Source organism: Bos grunniens, chromosome 26, assembly GCF_055505025.1.
Source record: "Bos grunniens cultivar Pamir isolate PY7600 chromosome 26, Bosgru_T2T1.0, whole genome shotgun sequence".
In the NCBI taxonomy this organism is placed as follows: domain Eukaryota; kingdom Metazoa; phylum Chordata; class Mammalia; order Artiodactyla; family Bovidae; genus Bos; species Bos grunniens.
The window spans coordinates 34,843,527-34,860,526 of NC_141190.1; the positions used below are offsets into that span (position 1 = coordinate 34,843,527).

The window sequence follows — 17,000 nt, forward strand, 5'->3', positions numbered from 1 at the left end:
AGCTACAAGTTTAGTTCTCATCGCCTACATTTTAGGTTTATTTTTCTCTGCAAGGAATATTGGGCCATTCCCTTTGGCTCTGGGGTATACACCTACCCTACTATTCTCTACATATCAGTCAGTTCAATTCAGTCACTCAGTCGTGTCTGACTCTTTGCGACCCCATGAACCACAGCACGCCAGGCCTCCCTGTCCATCACCAACTCCCAGAGTCCACCCAAACCCATGTCCATTGAGTCAGTGATGCCATCCAACCATCTCATCCTCTGTCATCCCCTTCTCTTCCTGCCCTCAATCTTTCCCAGCATCAAGGTCTTTTCCAATGAGTCAGCTCTTCGCATCAGGTGGCCAAAGTATTGGAGTTTCAGCTTCAACATCAGTCCTTCCAATGAACACCCAGGACTGGTCTCCTTTAGGATGGACTGGTTGGCTCTCCTTACAGTCCAAGGGACTCTCAAGAGTCTTCTCCAACACCACAGTTCAAAAGCATCAATTCTTTGGCGCTCAGCTTTCTTCACAGTCCAACTCTCACATCCATACATGACCACAGGAAAAACCATAGCCTTGACTAGACAGACCTTTGTTGACAAAGTAATGTCTCTGCTTTTGAATATGCTATCTAGGTTGGTCATAACTTTCCTTCCAAGGAGTAAGCGTCTTTTAATTTCATGGCTGCAATCACCATCTGCAGTGATTTTGGAGCCCAGAAAAATAAAGTCAGCCACTGTTTCCACTGTTTCCCCATCTATTTGCCATGAAGTGATGGGACCAGATGCCATGATCTTCGTTTTCTGAATGTTGAGCTTTAAGCCAACTTTTTCACTCTCCTCTGATCAACTGATCTTCAATTAGCATTTCTGAGCTTTTAACACATGTTACCTCATTGAAATGAATCTTGACAGTAAAGATATGAGATGGGTAGTATGAGTTTTCTCCCATATGTTTTGCTTTTACCGAAGTTTAAGACATTAAGAAGGCTTATATGCATAAAAAGCACAGAGACTGCATGATGGCAATTGCCTGCCTCACTGCTCCTCCCAACCCCTCCGTGCCCACCGTAAGAGAGTGTGTTCAACTTTAGGTGTTTTTCTTGGACTTCATCACTACATTTCTTGGTCTTAAGAAAGTCTTACTGCTATTCTTATTGCTACATTCTTATACTAACTTAGCCACTACTTTTAAACATCTTGTTCCTACTAATATGGCAAAACCACATTCTCAATTAACTGTGGTCAGCGCTTACACGTTGAGAATGTAATTATCATTGTACTAGAACTTGCGGTGCAATCTGTGAATACAGTGTCTTTATTGTACCTTTTTTTTTTCTTCTAGATTTTATCATTTCCATGGGTAAAGAATCTGCCTGCAGTGCAGGAGACACAGGAGATGTGGGTTTCATCCCTCAGGAATATCCCCTGGAGAAGGACATGGCAACCCACTCCAATATTATTGCCTGAAAAATCCCATGGTCAGAGGAGCCTGGCGGGCTACAGTCCATAGGGTCTCAAAAAATCAGACATAACTGAGTGACTGAGCATACAGGTCATACTAGCCTAGTTTCTGATGAACAATCCATCACAGTTTTTTTTTTTTTTTTTTTCTTTTGCAGATCTAATCAATAATTCTTTGCAGTGCTCAAACTTCTCAAATAACTTATCAAACCTCCACACTTGGAGAGAAAAGTGGGTGTTCTCTGCTATTTTCACTGAAGAAAGAAACAGAATCTCACTCAGGTGAAGAGCTTGGCTCTACATCCTCTGGAAAGTGGGGAGTCATGATTCAACTGATACCAACCCCAGCATTCGCTCCCTAGCGTCACTGCCTCTGGGGAAGGAAGACGTGCAGGCCGTGGGCTGCACAACTCCAGAGGGGGCCGCTCGCCCATGTGAGGATGAGAATGCAGGGAGGCAACCCAGAGGTCCTGTAAAAACAAGGGGACTTCCCATCTCATCTTCAAACTTGCTCCTGATGGTCTGGCACCGCACAGGTAATATCGTATCGGATACTCTCTGGCCTAGCAGACTGCTGCTCTCTGTCTGGCCTTCTTTTTTCACTCATGCTTGTCAGCTGCCTTTTTTTCCACCTGTCTTGCAAAGCTACCATATCCATGCTGCCTCCCTATGGTCCTGGGCTTTCATAGTAAGCACGACCTTTCCTTAGGGGTCTCTCCATCATGGCTGCTCCTTTCAATGGCGAGAAGGCACTCTTGCACTCTTGCTTCATAGTCTGCGCTCTTTTTGAGTCCTGTTGGATCTTGCAGGAATGCCTCTGACTCAAGATAGGAGTGATGGCAGATACACTCGGAACTCAAAGGATGACCATCCCTTTCCTGCTGCACAGTAGCCTTGCAATGACAGATCACCTCTCAGATATTCCAAGAGAGGGGTGCATGTGTACTAAGTCATTCAGTCGTGTCGGACTCTTTGAGACCCTATGGACTGTAGCCCACCAGGCTCCTCTGTCCATGGGATTTCCCAGGCAAGAAAACTAGAGTGGGTTGTCATTTCCTCCTCCAGGGGATCTTCCCAACCCAGTGATTGAACCCAGATCTCTTAAGTCTCCTGCACTGGCAGGTAGATTCTTTACCAGAGAGCCACACAATAAAAAAATAGAAGAGACTAGAAAAGAGCAGAGAGTAAAGGTTGAGTATTGCTTCACATGACTTTTTCACTAGCCATCTATATGTGTAAGTGTACAAGTCTTTAGTCTTTTTGTGTGCAAATGTGTTTCTTATTGTGGGTAGGCTTGGTGAGCACAGACCACAATTAGACCACAATCAGAAGGTCCTTTGGCTGAGTGCTGCCCACAGATATGTTTTGTTTGGCCTACATGAAGATTTTTTGAAGAGAAAGTTGAATCACTTGCCAACTTTAAGCATCTGGAGATTTTTACATAAAAAAACCTGTTTCTAGTCACTCTTGGAAACTGGAAGGTCTGGCCCTGTGGCCCACATCCCTCTGTTCCTAGTTTTGTGCGAACCAGGATAGAGCAATAGGGTGGCTTTTCCTGTAGAGAAGGCCCTGCTGTCCTGTCTGGCCCCATCTCCACTCATCTAGGTTATCTGCCTGATTCTTAGTGGCATCTGAATGTACAACCTCGGTTCTATCCATCCTCAAATCAACCTGACCTGCAAAGCCCTCCATTTACCCTTCCCCATGGTTACTGCAGTCCCTCATGACTAATGGTAGTTCCTGCCAAACTCAGCTGGCTGCATTTCCTTCACTGCTTCTGTCTTGCCAACTGGAAACCTTTCTCTCGTTTCCCCTTTATTCGTTTGTTGCACTTCTGTTCATCCTTCAAAGCCTAGTCTGCCATGACCTTCCAGGAGAATTAGCCAGCCCCCTGCACTGCAGTCCCACATTAAAGACTTCTTTGTCGCGTACATTTCACACTGTATCATAATTATGTATTTTTGTGTTTATGTTCCTTGTTAGAATGTGAGTGCTCTTAGGTCAAGAATTGCATTTTGTTTCTGTACCCAGATTGCTAATCTCTTATTAGACTCTGAATAAACACTTAAGAATACCCATCTCTCTACCCATACACATCCTTCATCCACTTTTCAGTTCATTCAACATTCACTGAATACTTACCATGGAGCAGACACTGTATAATGGGTTTGAACTGAATTAAACACCATCCCTAACAGGAAGAAATTAACAGAACCCTTCAAGGCCAATCTTAAATGCTCCCTTTTCTGTAAAGCCTTTTCTGATTCATTTGAAACACTAACTCTTCCTTCAAACCTCAGCAGAATACCATTCATACTCCTTCTGATCACCTTGTGTTGCTTCTATTTTCAATCAGCACCCCTGCTACCACTGGTAATTCATTAACCTGCTGAAGGCAGGACCTTTTCCATGTATTAGGTTACCCTCGAAATGCCTTGCAGAAAGTAGACCTTTATAAATTTGTGATGCGTTCAAGACACCGGTTGCTATGGCTCACTGCTTCAGGCTGGATTCTTCACACGTGGGGGACTGGCAACATCTTCCAGCTGAGCAGGAACAGCATCATTGAACCTAGTCCAGCAGATACCATTCCTACCAGTCAGCCCTAAAACTGTTCCCCAGTAGCTGTCCAGACAGGGCTCCCCCACGTGGCAATCCTGCAACACTCATCTAGCCCCACATGCCACTTAGGGGACCCTCCACAGACCAGGGAGCCCCCAGCGCCTGCCATTTTTCTGAGGGGTATAGCCTCTCTCTCATGTCCTTCCAGAAACTCCGTGTGAAATAACCTTGCTATCTTTTTCTACCATTCTCTGCTTCTTTTAATTTTTCTTAAACTTCTCCCTTCACAGTGTTTCAAAGAGCACTGTGAATACAGATTGTTGAACAATCTGTGGTTCAACAACAACAGAATATAGACCGACAACAAGAATATAGACAAGGCAATGGTCTCTATTAAAACTGGTTGAGGTTTTAATAACACATTTTAGCTCCTCAGACACTAAACGGTTGCAGCTCTTGTGAGCCAAAATAGCTCCCGAAACAGTCTCTAACCAAAGGATTCCAAAGAGGTCTATGAACCGCAGTAAAAATGCTCAACGAACCCTTTGGAATTGGGAGTGATGGTTACAGAATGGCACATTTGTGCCTTGACTCCCCCAAGCCAAGCTGAGCCCCAACTCACTCCCAGGAAAAGGTGCCCTGTAACTTCCCCCCGCTCCCACCCTGCCCACCCCCTACACGTCCAGTGTCATATACTGACAGCAGCCTCCTGGTCACTCAAGTCTCACAGAAGGTTTCCATTTTATGAACCGAAGCTTCATCCTATGCTGCAAGAGAATCAAAATGAAAACAATGCTCTTGACTTTGCCATCTGCATTATAAGCAAGATAAAACTGGCGAGAGAGCAAAGAGGCTACTTATATAAAAGTTCTCTCTTCTCTGCCTAGAACACTGATCATTTTAGGGATAAGAAACCATGATAGTGTCCAAGTATGGTCCCTGAACCGTGAGCATCAACATCACTTGGGAATTGCTAGAAGTGCAAAGTCTCAGGCCCTTTCTCAGATTTACTAAACCAGAACTCTGGGACCAGGGTCCAAAAATCCCCACTCTGACCAAACTCCCGGTGGCCCTCATGTCTGCTAACATTTGAGAACCACTGCCCTAGACAGTAATTTCTCTGAAAGCTTAAGAAAGCCAGCATCTTCACAGTTAAGTCTAAGTATTCAAAAAACTCAGCCTGTTTGATTGCAATGGGACACAGAAACTCACCCCTGGTGCCCCCCAGGGCACACTGGACCGTAATAGCATTAATCATGTCAGTGTGAACACAAATACAGTGTTTCAGAGAAAAGAGGTCATGCCTACAAATACTCACCCTCCCCCACTGCTAACAAAATTTGCCCTTGAATACACAGCTCCTGCCAGTTTGGGATAAACATACCTCTCGGTATGAGTCACCATCAGACCAACACACAATGAAATAGGAAGCTGTGCTGGTTTCTACTGTGGTGTGCCCAGAGTAGGCTCAACCACAATGGGAAGAAATCCTGCACCACTCACCCATCACTGAACCTTCTGAAAAGTCTGCTGACGCTCTAATGCTGGCTCAGGAAAACCCTCAGTGTTTTGGCTTTGGCATATGAGATGCCAGCAGTATGAGGACCCTCCTGCTTGCCTCCCAGGGGCAGTGAATATGATGATGACATCAAGGGGCCCCCTCCTCACAGAGAATCAGTGCCAAGATTTTGCTTTTAGTGGGCTGGGTCTCACTTCAGATCAGATCAGATCAGTCGCTCAGTCGTGTCCGACTCTTTGCGACCCCATGAATTGCAGCACGGTCTCACTTAGGACATCTTTTCTGCAGGACTTTGGAAAGTTAATTTCTTGTTCTTTAAAAAAGAGTTTCTATGAAACAGTCCTGGTTGTTTCATCCTCCCTGGTCACCTGACCAGGTCGTCAGAGAAGCAAGAGGCAGGATCACTTCTAAGTGGCCCAATCAGCTGAAGATTGCTCTCAAGAGCTCTGGGTAAATTTAAGTCAACGTATTCCTTCTCTCTGGATAAGGGAAAGGCTACCCACTCCAGTATTCTGGCCTGGAGAACTTCATGGACTGTATAGTCCATGGGTGACTCACTTCACTTCATTCCTTCTCTCAGATGTCTTCCCATAGTCAGCTGTAACTCTAATTGTGGAGACGAGGTCTTTTTCTTCTCTCTCTCTCTCTGGATAAGCATTTCTTTAGACATTAATGAGTAGGTGGCAGAGGGCAAGGATTTGTTGTGATTTTTTTTAATGTGAAGTTCTTTCCCTTAGCCTTAGAAATCCCACCATCTAGACAGCCCTTTGGTCCTGAAGACAAGTGGGGCAGAGTCATACTTCCTGGTGAGAGCAGTACTATTTCACTTATAAAACAGTAAGAGAAATTCACACTTGGGTTTTTTTTTTCCCCCCTCCAGTGGAATATGGTGACAAAACTGGATCTCTGCTCCCTCTAAAGATGCAAAGTTCACAACTGAGATATGTGTGTAAGTTGCTAATCCAGACAATGTATTCTGAAGCTTGTAGCATTGTGGTGTCTCTTTAAATCAATAGTTTCCCTTTAGACTTTACTTAGGAAATTTTCTTTCCATTGGTGTCCCCTTGAAAAACTTGGGGCTTTTCAAGTTAAGGAAAAATGAACAATCTAGACAGTTGCAAGAGCAGGTCAGGGTAGGATACACTCACCTGGGAAGCAGGGTTGGGAAACCGAGTCTCGGAGGAGCTAGTCTACACCAACAGGGGGCCTGGGAAGCGACTCGAATGGATGATGAATTATCACACTGCAGAGAGTAATCTGTTCTCAGACTTCCCCAAGGATGGAACAGAAATGGGTTTCGATTACATTAGGCTGTGTGCACGCTCTTGAGTGGGGAGTGCTTGTGTGGGTGTGGGTGTTTGGGAGGAGTGGGATGGGGCAGAAGGACAGACACCGTTAGAGGCAGCAACACTTGGCAACTCTAAAGCTTGTTTCATAAGATGGTATATGAAGTCAGCAACTCCTGAGGGAGAGGGACACTCTTTCTTAAGTCGTACAAGTGATAGATTGTTGTTTAATTTCTCTGGTGTTGACTTAGGTGCTCAGAGTAATTCGAGAAGAATTTACAGAAGGGATGGGCCTTTGAAAACCATTGTAAGGAAGCAGAATTTGAGTTAGGTCATGGGCAAATATGCAAAAGGAAACAATATGTATTTCTTATGGGGCAGGAGGGGCAGAATGACACCATGATGGAGATGGAAAATATATCCATGATTATTCAAACAGGAAAAATGGGGGGGAGGGTTGGAGCATAGGTACAATTAGTGCAGATTCTGCAGCCATAATGGCCTGAGTAGAAAATCAGCTCTTCTACTTTTTAAGTGATCTCTGGCAAGTGGCTAAACTCCCACTAACCTCCTCTTTCTCATTTACTAAAGGGGAGGAGTGCCACTGACCCTGATGGGCTCAAAGATTAGATGTGATGTATGTAAAGGTGTCAGTGCAAAGCCTGCCATTTCAATAACTGGCAGGTTTAATAATAATATTACAAATAAAACAAGACCGGCTTAGATGGGGGTAGGGAGGAGGTAGTTTAAGGACTTGGAGAGAATCCTCAATGATTAGCAGGAAGTTGTGAAATTTATCTTGTCACTCATTTAGGTTTTTCGCCTGGAAATATGATGACATCAGCATCCTAAAAGGATTACTTTGGTGCCCGTCTGTAGGACACATTTGAGACCCAGTATACCACTGTCCTTAGAAGCTGCTAAGAAACAAGATTGCCCCATATGTGTGTGTCTGTCCTGTACTCTGTGAGTGTGTGTTTCCATATTGTGTGTGTGCGTGCACGTGTGCATCCCATACACTGGAATGTCAGGTGGACGGTGAACATCTCTCCACCAAGGATGAACTAGAATGAGTCTCACTGGGTCCTGCTCTACTTAAAAGAGCTTCCCTGGTGGCTCAGATGGTAAAGAATCTGCTTACAATACGGGAGATCTGGGTTCAATCCCTGGGTCGGGAAGATCTCCCAGAGAAGGAAATGGCAACCCCCTCCAGTATTCCTGCCTGGAGAATTCCATGGATGGAGGAGCCTGGTGGGTGACAGTCCATGGGGTCACAAAGAGTTGGACACAACTGAGCAACTAACACTTTCACTTTTCACTACTTTAAAAGCAAGTTGGGTCATCCAACAGTGTAAGAAAACTTTCGGGAAACACAACAAACAAAAAACGATGTGCTCAACTGTAGAACTGTTTTCCGTGATGTGCCTCCCTCACTGCTGAATATTCATCCTTCTTACATGAAGGATCAAACTTTTTCCAAACCCTAAGCTCCCTTATTATTTAAACAAATGAGTGTTTACATAACTTAATCTCTAATATTTGCTTATACTTATTTCCTCTAACACTAAGAAAAAATAAATCCCCTTCATGTTTATTTTTAAAACTTGCACTAGGACACACATAAGCTAGAATTAAAGTTTATAATGAGTAGACTAGGCCACTGGAGTTTAGGTAGATGAAAGTGTATTCAGGAAGACAGATATTGACTGATAAACCCACAAAAATCTCTCCTGCTTCTTTGTTACAGGACACAGCAAGGTTAAGATGCCCTTGAAAGCATCAGAGAAACAACTATTTCATGAAGATTCCCAGATCAATAAGGGTCTACAACTGGAAGTGGGTGGGTGCCTGGTTGGGAGAACAGAAGAGGATGAGGGTCAAAGTCGGTCGGCCAATGTCATTCCACACTTGCAGACGTGTGATCTGCCAGCAGGCTTTCTTTCTGTCAATGTCATGGAAACTTTATCCAGGAGAGAAAATGGCAACACAGACCAGCATGACCTAAACCATCTCCAAGCGATGAGCAACAGGGAACCTATGTCACTCCTTCAGAAGACTTCTCGTGCTCCTCAGGATGGATGCTACCATGACACAAACTCGCTCCCGGCTGATTCGTGTCTACCCCAAGAGGAAGGAAGAAGCTGGAACTCTCTGGAAGCAAGAGGAAGCAGAGCATACTGGAAAAGTCTCAGGATCAGGAGGGCACAGGTTCCAGATCTAGCTCTAACAATGGGCCAACCGGCCTCACTCTGAGAATCTATGACATGCAGGTGTCAAGCTATGAACTGAAAAATTAAAGGTAGAGACACAGGGCTGCTTCGGAGAGGTTCACTGTCTGGTGATGGAGCCAGTGGGTGATAAATGCAGACACTGAGCCGTGTCCTCCTGTGATGGAACACAGAGGATGAGTCTCCTCTATGTTCTCCATCCACCCACTAGTATAATAAACCTGAACTTAGTCCAGTTACCTGCTGTGTGATTTTGAGCAATTTACTAACCCTTTCTGAAGCCCAGTTTTCTTGGGTCTAGGATGAGTGCCTGGACTGTGAGTGCTCCTGTGCCCTTCTGGCTTTAGAAGCTTTAATGAAATTCCTTTCTTTCCACTGAAGCCCTTGTGTACCCACCAAAAACCCTGCCTTTCCCTGCTGTTGACTGAGGTCAATGCAATCAGGGAGCTGGGAGGCAGAAGTGGAGACTGACATGGACCTCAAAATAGAAAAGGAACAGCCTTTAATCAGTGGCTAAGGGCTTAGATAAAACTAGTATGTGACCTCTCGGTGGCCTGTCCAAAGTGTTCTAGTCAGAAAGTGGTTACTGACTTGTAAAGCAAACATGAACCCAGGCAATCCAAGCTTTGGGAAGTCTCTAATGACTTAAGAAGAGTTGCTATTTGGGGACTACTGACCTATAAAACATTCACCACGAACAGCAAGTCCAGGGCTTCCATGGGCCCCTGGGGGATGGAATTGGGAAGTGACCTTTGCAATCCTCTTTCCCATTGCTCATAAATTACTCATATTGGGGAAACAAACTCAAAACCATTAGCAGTAGAGATCAGAGTCAGTTTGTTTCAGCTGTAGGGGAGGTAAAAATGAAGAGACCTGACCTTGATTAAATGTCAACGTCTTTATTTAGGGTTCCTGGTAGCACCCCAAAAAGAGAGGAAATATTATTAGAAGCACCTTTATTCTCACTAAACCATTTCGTTCAATTACCCCTTAGTCGGTGTAAAACCAAAACTAAACCCCGTGATTTATGAAAGATACATAGGAGCAGAATGGACTGACCAGAAGCTGTTTCTCTTTGTGCTAAGGTGCGGCCCTAACACGGTTAGCTGTTGTGATCCTATTCCTCCATCCATCCACTAGTATAATAAACCTGAATTGAGTTTCCAACAATAGGGATCAGCTTGAGTTCAGCACGTTCACCTCACATTTACTCCCTGTAGGGGCTTTAAGAGAAAGTAGACAAAGATAAATCACGGAAATGTTGAAGACAGCGCCCAAAGAGCAGACATCTGTGTTTATGGAGAAAAGTATGTCCACAGTCAGGAAATGTGGCAGAATACATCCAGGCTTACCAAAACGCAAAATTCAGTGGTGGTTACTCACACTCTCAAATGATGTAGTGAAGGTCCCAAAGACATACTATTAACAGAAAAGAATCGAGTCACGAAAAAATGGTCAGGGAATGATCCTTTTTTAACACTTCTATCTATCTATCTTATTCCTTCTATAAGTTCTTGAAGGATACACACTATTAACAATTTTGCCTCAAGAGAAAAGGGGAAATGAAAGTGAACCAGGTAAGGGCAAGGAGATTTCATCTTTCACTGTCTAATCTCCTGTGACACTGCACTTTCTTAACATATGACATATTTATATATTACTTGGATAACTAAAATCAAACATTGTTGTGCTCTTTTACATTTCACAGACAAAGGAATAAGTTAAATAACAATTCAATTCTGAAAAGTTTAACTTCCATTTCGGACCACGCCCAGTGCATAAATACGGTACGCCTGTGCGGAGCGTGACCATCCTTTTCACATTCTTAAGACATGATTTGCCGCCCTTGACATGTAACCCATCTTTTAAGGTGTTTGGAAGAGTGATTAGGGATGCCGCTGAAATGACAGGTTATTAGAGAGGCACACCTGGAATCTTAAAGATCAACCGCTTGGAACTTTGAGCTAAGCTCGGGCAGGTCCCAACACAGCCTAAACCTGGTAGAAGGGCCCTTTCATTACACAGCTTCATTAATGTATTGATTTGGGTGGGGGTGAGTGAGGAAGAGTGAAGGCTAGGATGAAGGCAGGAAGGCAAGTCTCAAACACAACCAAAAATTCCAAATGCAATAGCAATCAAAAAAGACACACGCCCTGGGAGCTCGGCTGTGCAAACACTCCAGAAATAGGAATGCTCTTGGGACGCGCCGTGGCTAAATGAAAGGTTCTTAATGAAGTAAGTCTCTGCTCTATGCAAACCCGGACTTCACAATACAGATTCTCACACCCAGAACATGTCTGCCTGGCTTTCCATTGATCGTCCCCCATTAGGTGGCCCAGCCCTGCAGCACCAGTGCAACTTCTGCAGCCATGCACAGGGATCGATATTTAATTACCTTTCTCCTTCACCATGGTAACCGGTGCCTTTGGCGAGCAGAGCGGGAGGAAACGGGAACAAAGTCTAGGAGTGGGAGCGCCGCTGGGCAGACAGATCGGCTGCTGCAGAGGCTGCGAGGAAGCGCCCGGCCATCTACTCGCCGAGTCCGGGCTTCTTTCTAAAATCCCGCCCCCATCTCTAGGGCCGAGCTCGGGTGCCGCCCCAGCGATCGCCGCCAAGTGGTGGCCGCGCCCTGCTCGGGGACGCTGCCCTTCGGCCGGCGCAGCCACTCGCTACAGCTGCTGCTGTAACAAATGCAAAATTCCAGTGTCCTAAGCTCTGGTCACTGACACCACGTAGCATTCCTCGTGTCGGCAGAACCGGCATCAAAATGATCCCCGAGAACCGGCCCCCTCCCGGGGTCTGATAAATGATTGCCAGGAGGGGGTGGGTGGGCCGGTGAGGGGCAGCCAGGGACTGTTCCAGTAAGTCAAACTAGTCGATTGGTAGCTTATTAGTTTCCTATAACTGCTGCTCTCTAAGATTCAGCTTCTCTCAGACCAACCGAATCAATAAAATTAGCCTTAGTAGAAAAATAATGCAAGTGACGACTTCCAGTTCATTTCCTTCAACTTTTAAGGTCCTGGAGGCTCAGTGATAATGAAAAATGAATAATGATGTTTGATGTTGTCCCCCTTTACCTGAAACAGGGCGGGGGGAGGGGTGGGGAGAGAAGAGGGGACAGACTGGGACAATGAGGAGCCTGGGAAGAGGCATTTTTCAGGCTTCAGTCCCTCATCCAGGATCAAATCCAGAATCAAAGTAAAAACCTGACTTATCCTGTTAGGTGGGGTTCTGACTTTCCCCTTCTCCCTGATTCTTTAGCATTTTCTAGACAAGCCCCCTTGGTTCCCTATGTGTCAGGGAGGAGCCCTCCCAGCCCACAAAGCAAAGGGTGAACAGTCACACCCACATCCCTCACCCGCCTAACCCTGATCCTGGCTTTCAATTTCTGACCCCCAGAAGCACAGGTCTGTCTGCAGGGAGCAGGTAACTTTCAGTGGGTGGAGTCACCAAGCCGCCTACCCACCCCTTTCCAGCACCTGTCTCCCAAACCCAGATCGTTCACAGGCTCCCCACCATGTGGGAGAGATGTGATGAGCAAGAGACACAAAGGCAGATGCTGCTGCTCTGGGAGAACAGCAGATGGACCACTCATCTTTCAGAACCAGAACAGGCCAGGATTAGACTGTTTTACTGCAAATATTGTACCGTGTTGGGTCTAAGAGAGCCGCGGTAACAGAAAGGAATGAAGTCAGGCAACCTGCCTCATCGTTGCCTCCGAGCTTGTTTAGAGCTGAGATGACACCAGGCGGGGCTGGTTTTCTGCGGGGTTACAGTGGCAGAGCTCAAGCGGCTGTGACATTCCTACCTCTGTGATTCAGGGCTTTACTATTTAAAGCCTGGGCATCTCCGCCTATAAGAAAGGGCGAAGGCCCCTCCAACCCCTGGGTCGTCTTTCCTATGACACAAACTTCTCCCACAGGCCTCCCTGCCCCCATCGCAGCCCCACAGGGTCATGTTTTTCCTAAGTCAGCGGCCAGCTGGAGAGTAAGCGCTGAAGAGCCTTTAAGCGGCTTCTCTAACCTCCATTCATAAAGAAGAGCCTAGCAATGAGAGCAGCGCGACCTCAGGGCTGGGCAGGGCTCAGGAGCAGGAAGAGAAGCCCTTTTCAACCCCCGAAATGTTCATGGCCAGCACTGCACAGTCTCCTTCCCCCATCCCTAATCCCCCCAGAGCCCTCGAGGAGATGAGGACAAGCAAAATGAAACTCAGGGAGCTAGAATTAGTTTGGTGCTGTGAGCCTCGCAGGTGAACTTATTTTATTATATTTTAGCTGCATAAATATCACCTCACTGAGGCACTTCTCCCCAAGGCTTTCATGTTATTCGGTGCAAAGCTAAGGGAACAGAACTCTCTCTTTCTCTCCCCCTCTCCCTCCCTCTCTTCCTAATGGAATGCGACAGTAAAACACCGTGGGGTTTCTAGTCCAAACCAAATCATCATATAAATATTCCAGGTACTATGAATGCTGCTGCTGCTAAGTCGCTTCAGTCGTGTCCGACTCTGTGCGACCCCATAGACGGCAGCCCACCAGGCTCCCCCGTCCCTGGGATTCTCCAGGCAAGAACACTGGAGTGGGTTGCCATTTCCTTCTCCAACTATGAATGCAGTGAATTCAATTTCTCTTTTATTCAGGTGACTGTTTTTAATCCCGAGATTTTAGTTTATTAACCAAACTGATCCCTTATTGCGGCTCTGAGCCTACCTGTATACCTTTGTGGATGAACTGCTCAGAAAGCCCAGTTGAGGAAGACTCTCCAGGAGCTTTGGGGACTAAGCCAGCCGAGTAGCAGCTGGTGCCTATTCATTTTCAGAGGAGCCTTTTCCAAAGGAAAATACTACACAGTGGTTCAGAGAGATTTCTGCCCCCCTCCCTTCTTGTGTTTTCCATGGAAAGAATTTTCCTGTACCACAGTCAGAGTGAATGAGTCACCAGCATTTAGTTGCTAAATAACAGTCATATAGCTAAGGTCCCCCCCAACCCCCCAACAGTCAGACACTGCTACTTTGGGATAAAAGCCTCCACGCTATACTTTTAAGATAACCAAAGAGGATATTACTACAGTTATTTTTGGACTGTGGCAGAGTAAAACCAAATTGTTTTTGTCTCCTTGCCTCAGGGCCAAATAGTTAAGAGCTTTGAGAACAGAAGCAAAGCACAGATATTTTGTGCTTTATAGTTAGTTCAAGCTACAAGAAGCGCCGCAAAATAAATGAAACAATTTAAAAACTGTACAGCTCATAAGACGACAGGACTTTTCATTATTATTTCTAGAGAAGATTTCCAAAGAGCTTATCTCAATCTCATTCCACTCAGATGAGATAAGACTTCATAATATAGACACCAACCTGTGGGTTCATCTGTTGTTTTATTCTCTCAAACTGACTGACTGCTGCCTTGTCATTCACTCACAAAATGAAGGCAGGGTTGACCACAAGTGAGCAAAGGACAGAAACCATTTTGCTGGAGAGAAAAGCTTTGTGAGCACACAGCCACTCTGGGCAAAAACTCAAGAGTACATCACGTCCGCAGTGCCTGCCTGTGCTGTCGCTTCAGTTGTGTCTGACTCTTTGCAACACTATGGACTGTCGCCCGCCAGGCTCTTCTGTCCTAGGGATTCTCCAGGCAAGAATGCTGGAGCGGGTTGCCATCTCCTCCTCCAGGGGATCTTTCCAACCCAGGGATCGAGCCCCCATCTCTTACGTCTCCTGTATTGACAGGTGGTTTCTTAACCACTGGTACCACCTGGGAAGCCCATGCCAATTAAGAGGGAAATGTGAAGACGAGAAAGAAGCAGCTGGGTGGAGTCCACGCCCTCACTGCTCTCTTCTCTACAGAGTCACAGGTTTCCTGTGGCTTATGCATCCACAAGGCAGGAATTTCCAGACCCCTCCATCCTGGTCCCCAGGAGCCCAGGCTTCCAGATACCCCCTCAAAAGCTTTGGACTTATTGGCAAGAGTGCTCAAAATTCTTTCTAGCAGTATCTGGCTGGAAGAAAACTTGAGAATGAGTTTGTTATTAGCTTTCTACTTAATGTTTACATCTACCAGTCCACAGCAGACATTTATGGGGCATCGATGGTACACCAGGTCCAGGGCTGGCTGCACCACAGCAGGAGGAGAGAGATCACTGCGCAGGAGTTGCTTACCATCAAGTGAAGGAGCTGCTCATGCACAAGGACTCAACATGATTAGGGAGATGCTAAGACAGAGGCCGGTACACAGGACGCAGGGCAGTGCTGAGCCCAATCTGAGGGGGTCAGCAGAGGCTTCTAGGAGGAATGAAGGGGCAAGACAGGGCTGCCAAATGAACAAAGCGGGGAAGATCATTCCAAGTGGAGTCACAGGGCAAGAAGGTATCAAGATCAGTGTTCACAAGGATTAGGGAGAGCCTCAAGCTAAGGCCTCAGTGGCAGGTCATGGAAGGTTCAGAAGGCCACGGTAAGGAATTTGAGCCTTTGAAGGGATGTGATGAGAGCCTCGGACCTGAGCTACCTATTTCTTACAGATTAGGTTCAAAAGACCGTGGGTACATTTCAAAGTCTGCCATGATGTGTGTCCCATCACACTGCCTCCTTCCTACAAACTGGATTGTGTTGGTGTGGCATGTCCAGTGTTAACCAGATTGTGCCCATTTGTGCCTATGTTTATTCGTTTTTTTAAGACAGAGCCGACTCATTGGAAAAGACCCTGATGTTGAGAAAGATTGAGGGCAGGAAGAGAAGGGGGCAACAGAGGATGAGATGGTTGGTTGGCATCACCAACTCTATGGATATGAGTTTGAGCAAACTCCAGGGGATATGAAGGACAGGGAAGCCTAGCACGCTGCAATCAGGGGGTCACAAAGAGTTGGACATGACTTAATGACTCAACAACAACAAATATTTCCCCGAAAAATAGAATAAAATGACAGTCACACAAATAGCTTTTTGAGTAGTGCAAACCATTTGGGATTGACTTATCCTTCTGTAATAATGGCTTGCTGTCCACAATGAGGCTATGAGAGTTTCATACTTTTCCAGACTCCTGAGAGCGTAGTCTGCAGACCTCCAGGGAGAAAAACACTGGGGGTACTTTAAATGCATACACCTGCTCCCATCCAAGGTCTAAAGATTCAGATTTTCTGGTTAAGACTTGAGCTGCACCACCAGCTCCTTAAGTAATAAAGAACCACTGACTCGCTTAGCACACTGGCCTGTATCACCAAAAGTGACTGAACATGTAATTCACAAACATAGCTATAGCCAATGCTGCCCCATCTAAAAAAACAACCCCCATCTTCTCAGTGGGCTGAAATAATAACTGTCATGACATTCACTGTAATCTTCATGAAAATTTATTGGTAGTGACGATTCCAAAGTTTCCTACTGTCGGACACAAATTCCTAAATGTCTGATCCCTCTTGATCCTGATCCTACTCTTAGGTCTTCAATGGAGAATTCTTAGGATTTTTTCCATGTGAATCTCACAGAATCGGTGCCCAGCAAAGTTCTTTTCCATGAGTTCTTCAAGTAGAATAATTTACATTTGCATCCAAAACTTCTCTGTGGTCTTTCTCAGAAGTCAATTCTGAGTTTGGATCTAAGCAACAGATTGCAGCTTAAGAAAAATCACTAATGCATGTTAGTCACTCAGTTGTGTCCGACTCTTTGCAACCCCATGGACTATATATAGCTCACCAAGCTTCTCTGTCCACGGGATTCTCCAAGCAAGAATACTGGAGTGGATTGCCATTTCCTTCTCCAGGAGATCTTCCCAATCTAGGGATCGAACCCGGGTCTCCTGCATTGCAGGCAGGTTTTTTAGCATCTGATCCACCAGGCAAGCATATTTAAAACTTTCCATAAATAATCCACTATAGATATTAACTGCAGGGGGAATGTAAAAATCAGTCGCTTTCCTACAAGTGTACTGGAAATGATTACTGGAATTCAAAGGATCTTTTGATAGTAC

At 45.6% G+C, this 17,000-nt stretch overlaps 1 protein-coding gene across 31 annotated transcripts in view; it reads right to left on the bottom strand.

Annotated features, from left to right (window-relative positions):
* The window catches only part of ABLIM1 (actin binding LIM protein 1), a 328,684-nt gene that overhangs the window by 180,002 nt on the left and 131,682 nt on the right, over nt 1-17,000 (bottom strand). For 12 of the 31 annotated variants that reach the window (XM_086377807.1, XM_086377798.1, XM_086377796.1 and 9 more), the window contains exon 1: nt 11,442-11,590. The exons of 14 other annotated variants lie outside the window; for them this stretch is intronic. In XM_086377807.1, coding sequence (XP_086233933.1) covers nt 11,442-11,457 — 16 coding nt within the window. In that variant the 5' untranslated portion in view covers nt 11,458-11,590. Of the gene's footprint in view, nt 1-10,398; nt 10,466-11,441; nt 11,591-17,000 lie in introns of those variants that run through there. 5 more of the 31 variants (XM_086377814.1, XM_086377811.1, XM_086377809.1 and 2 more) reach the window with 2 other exon arrangements.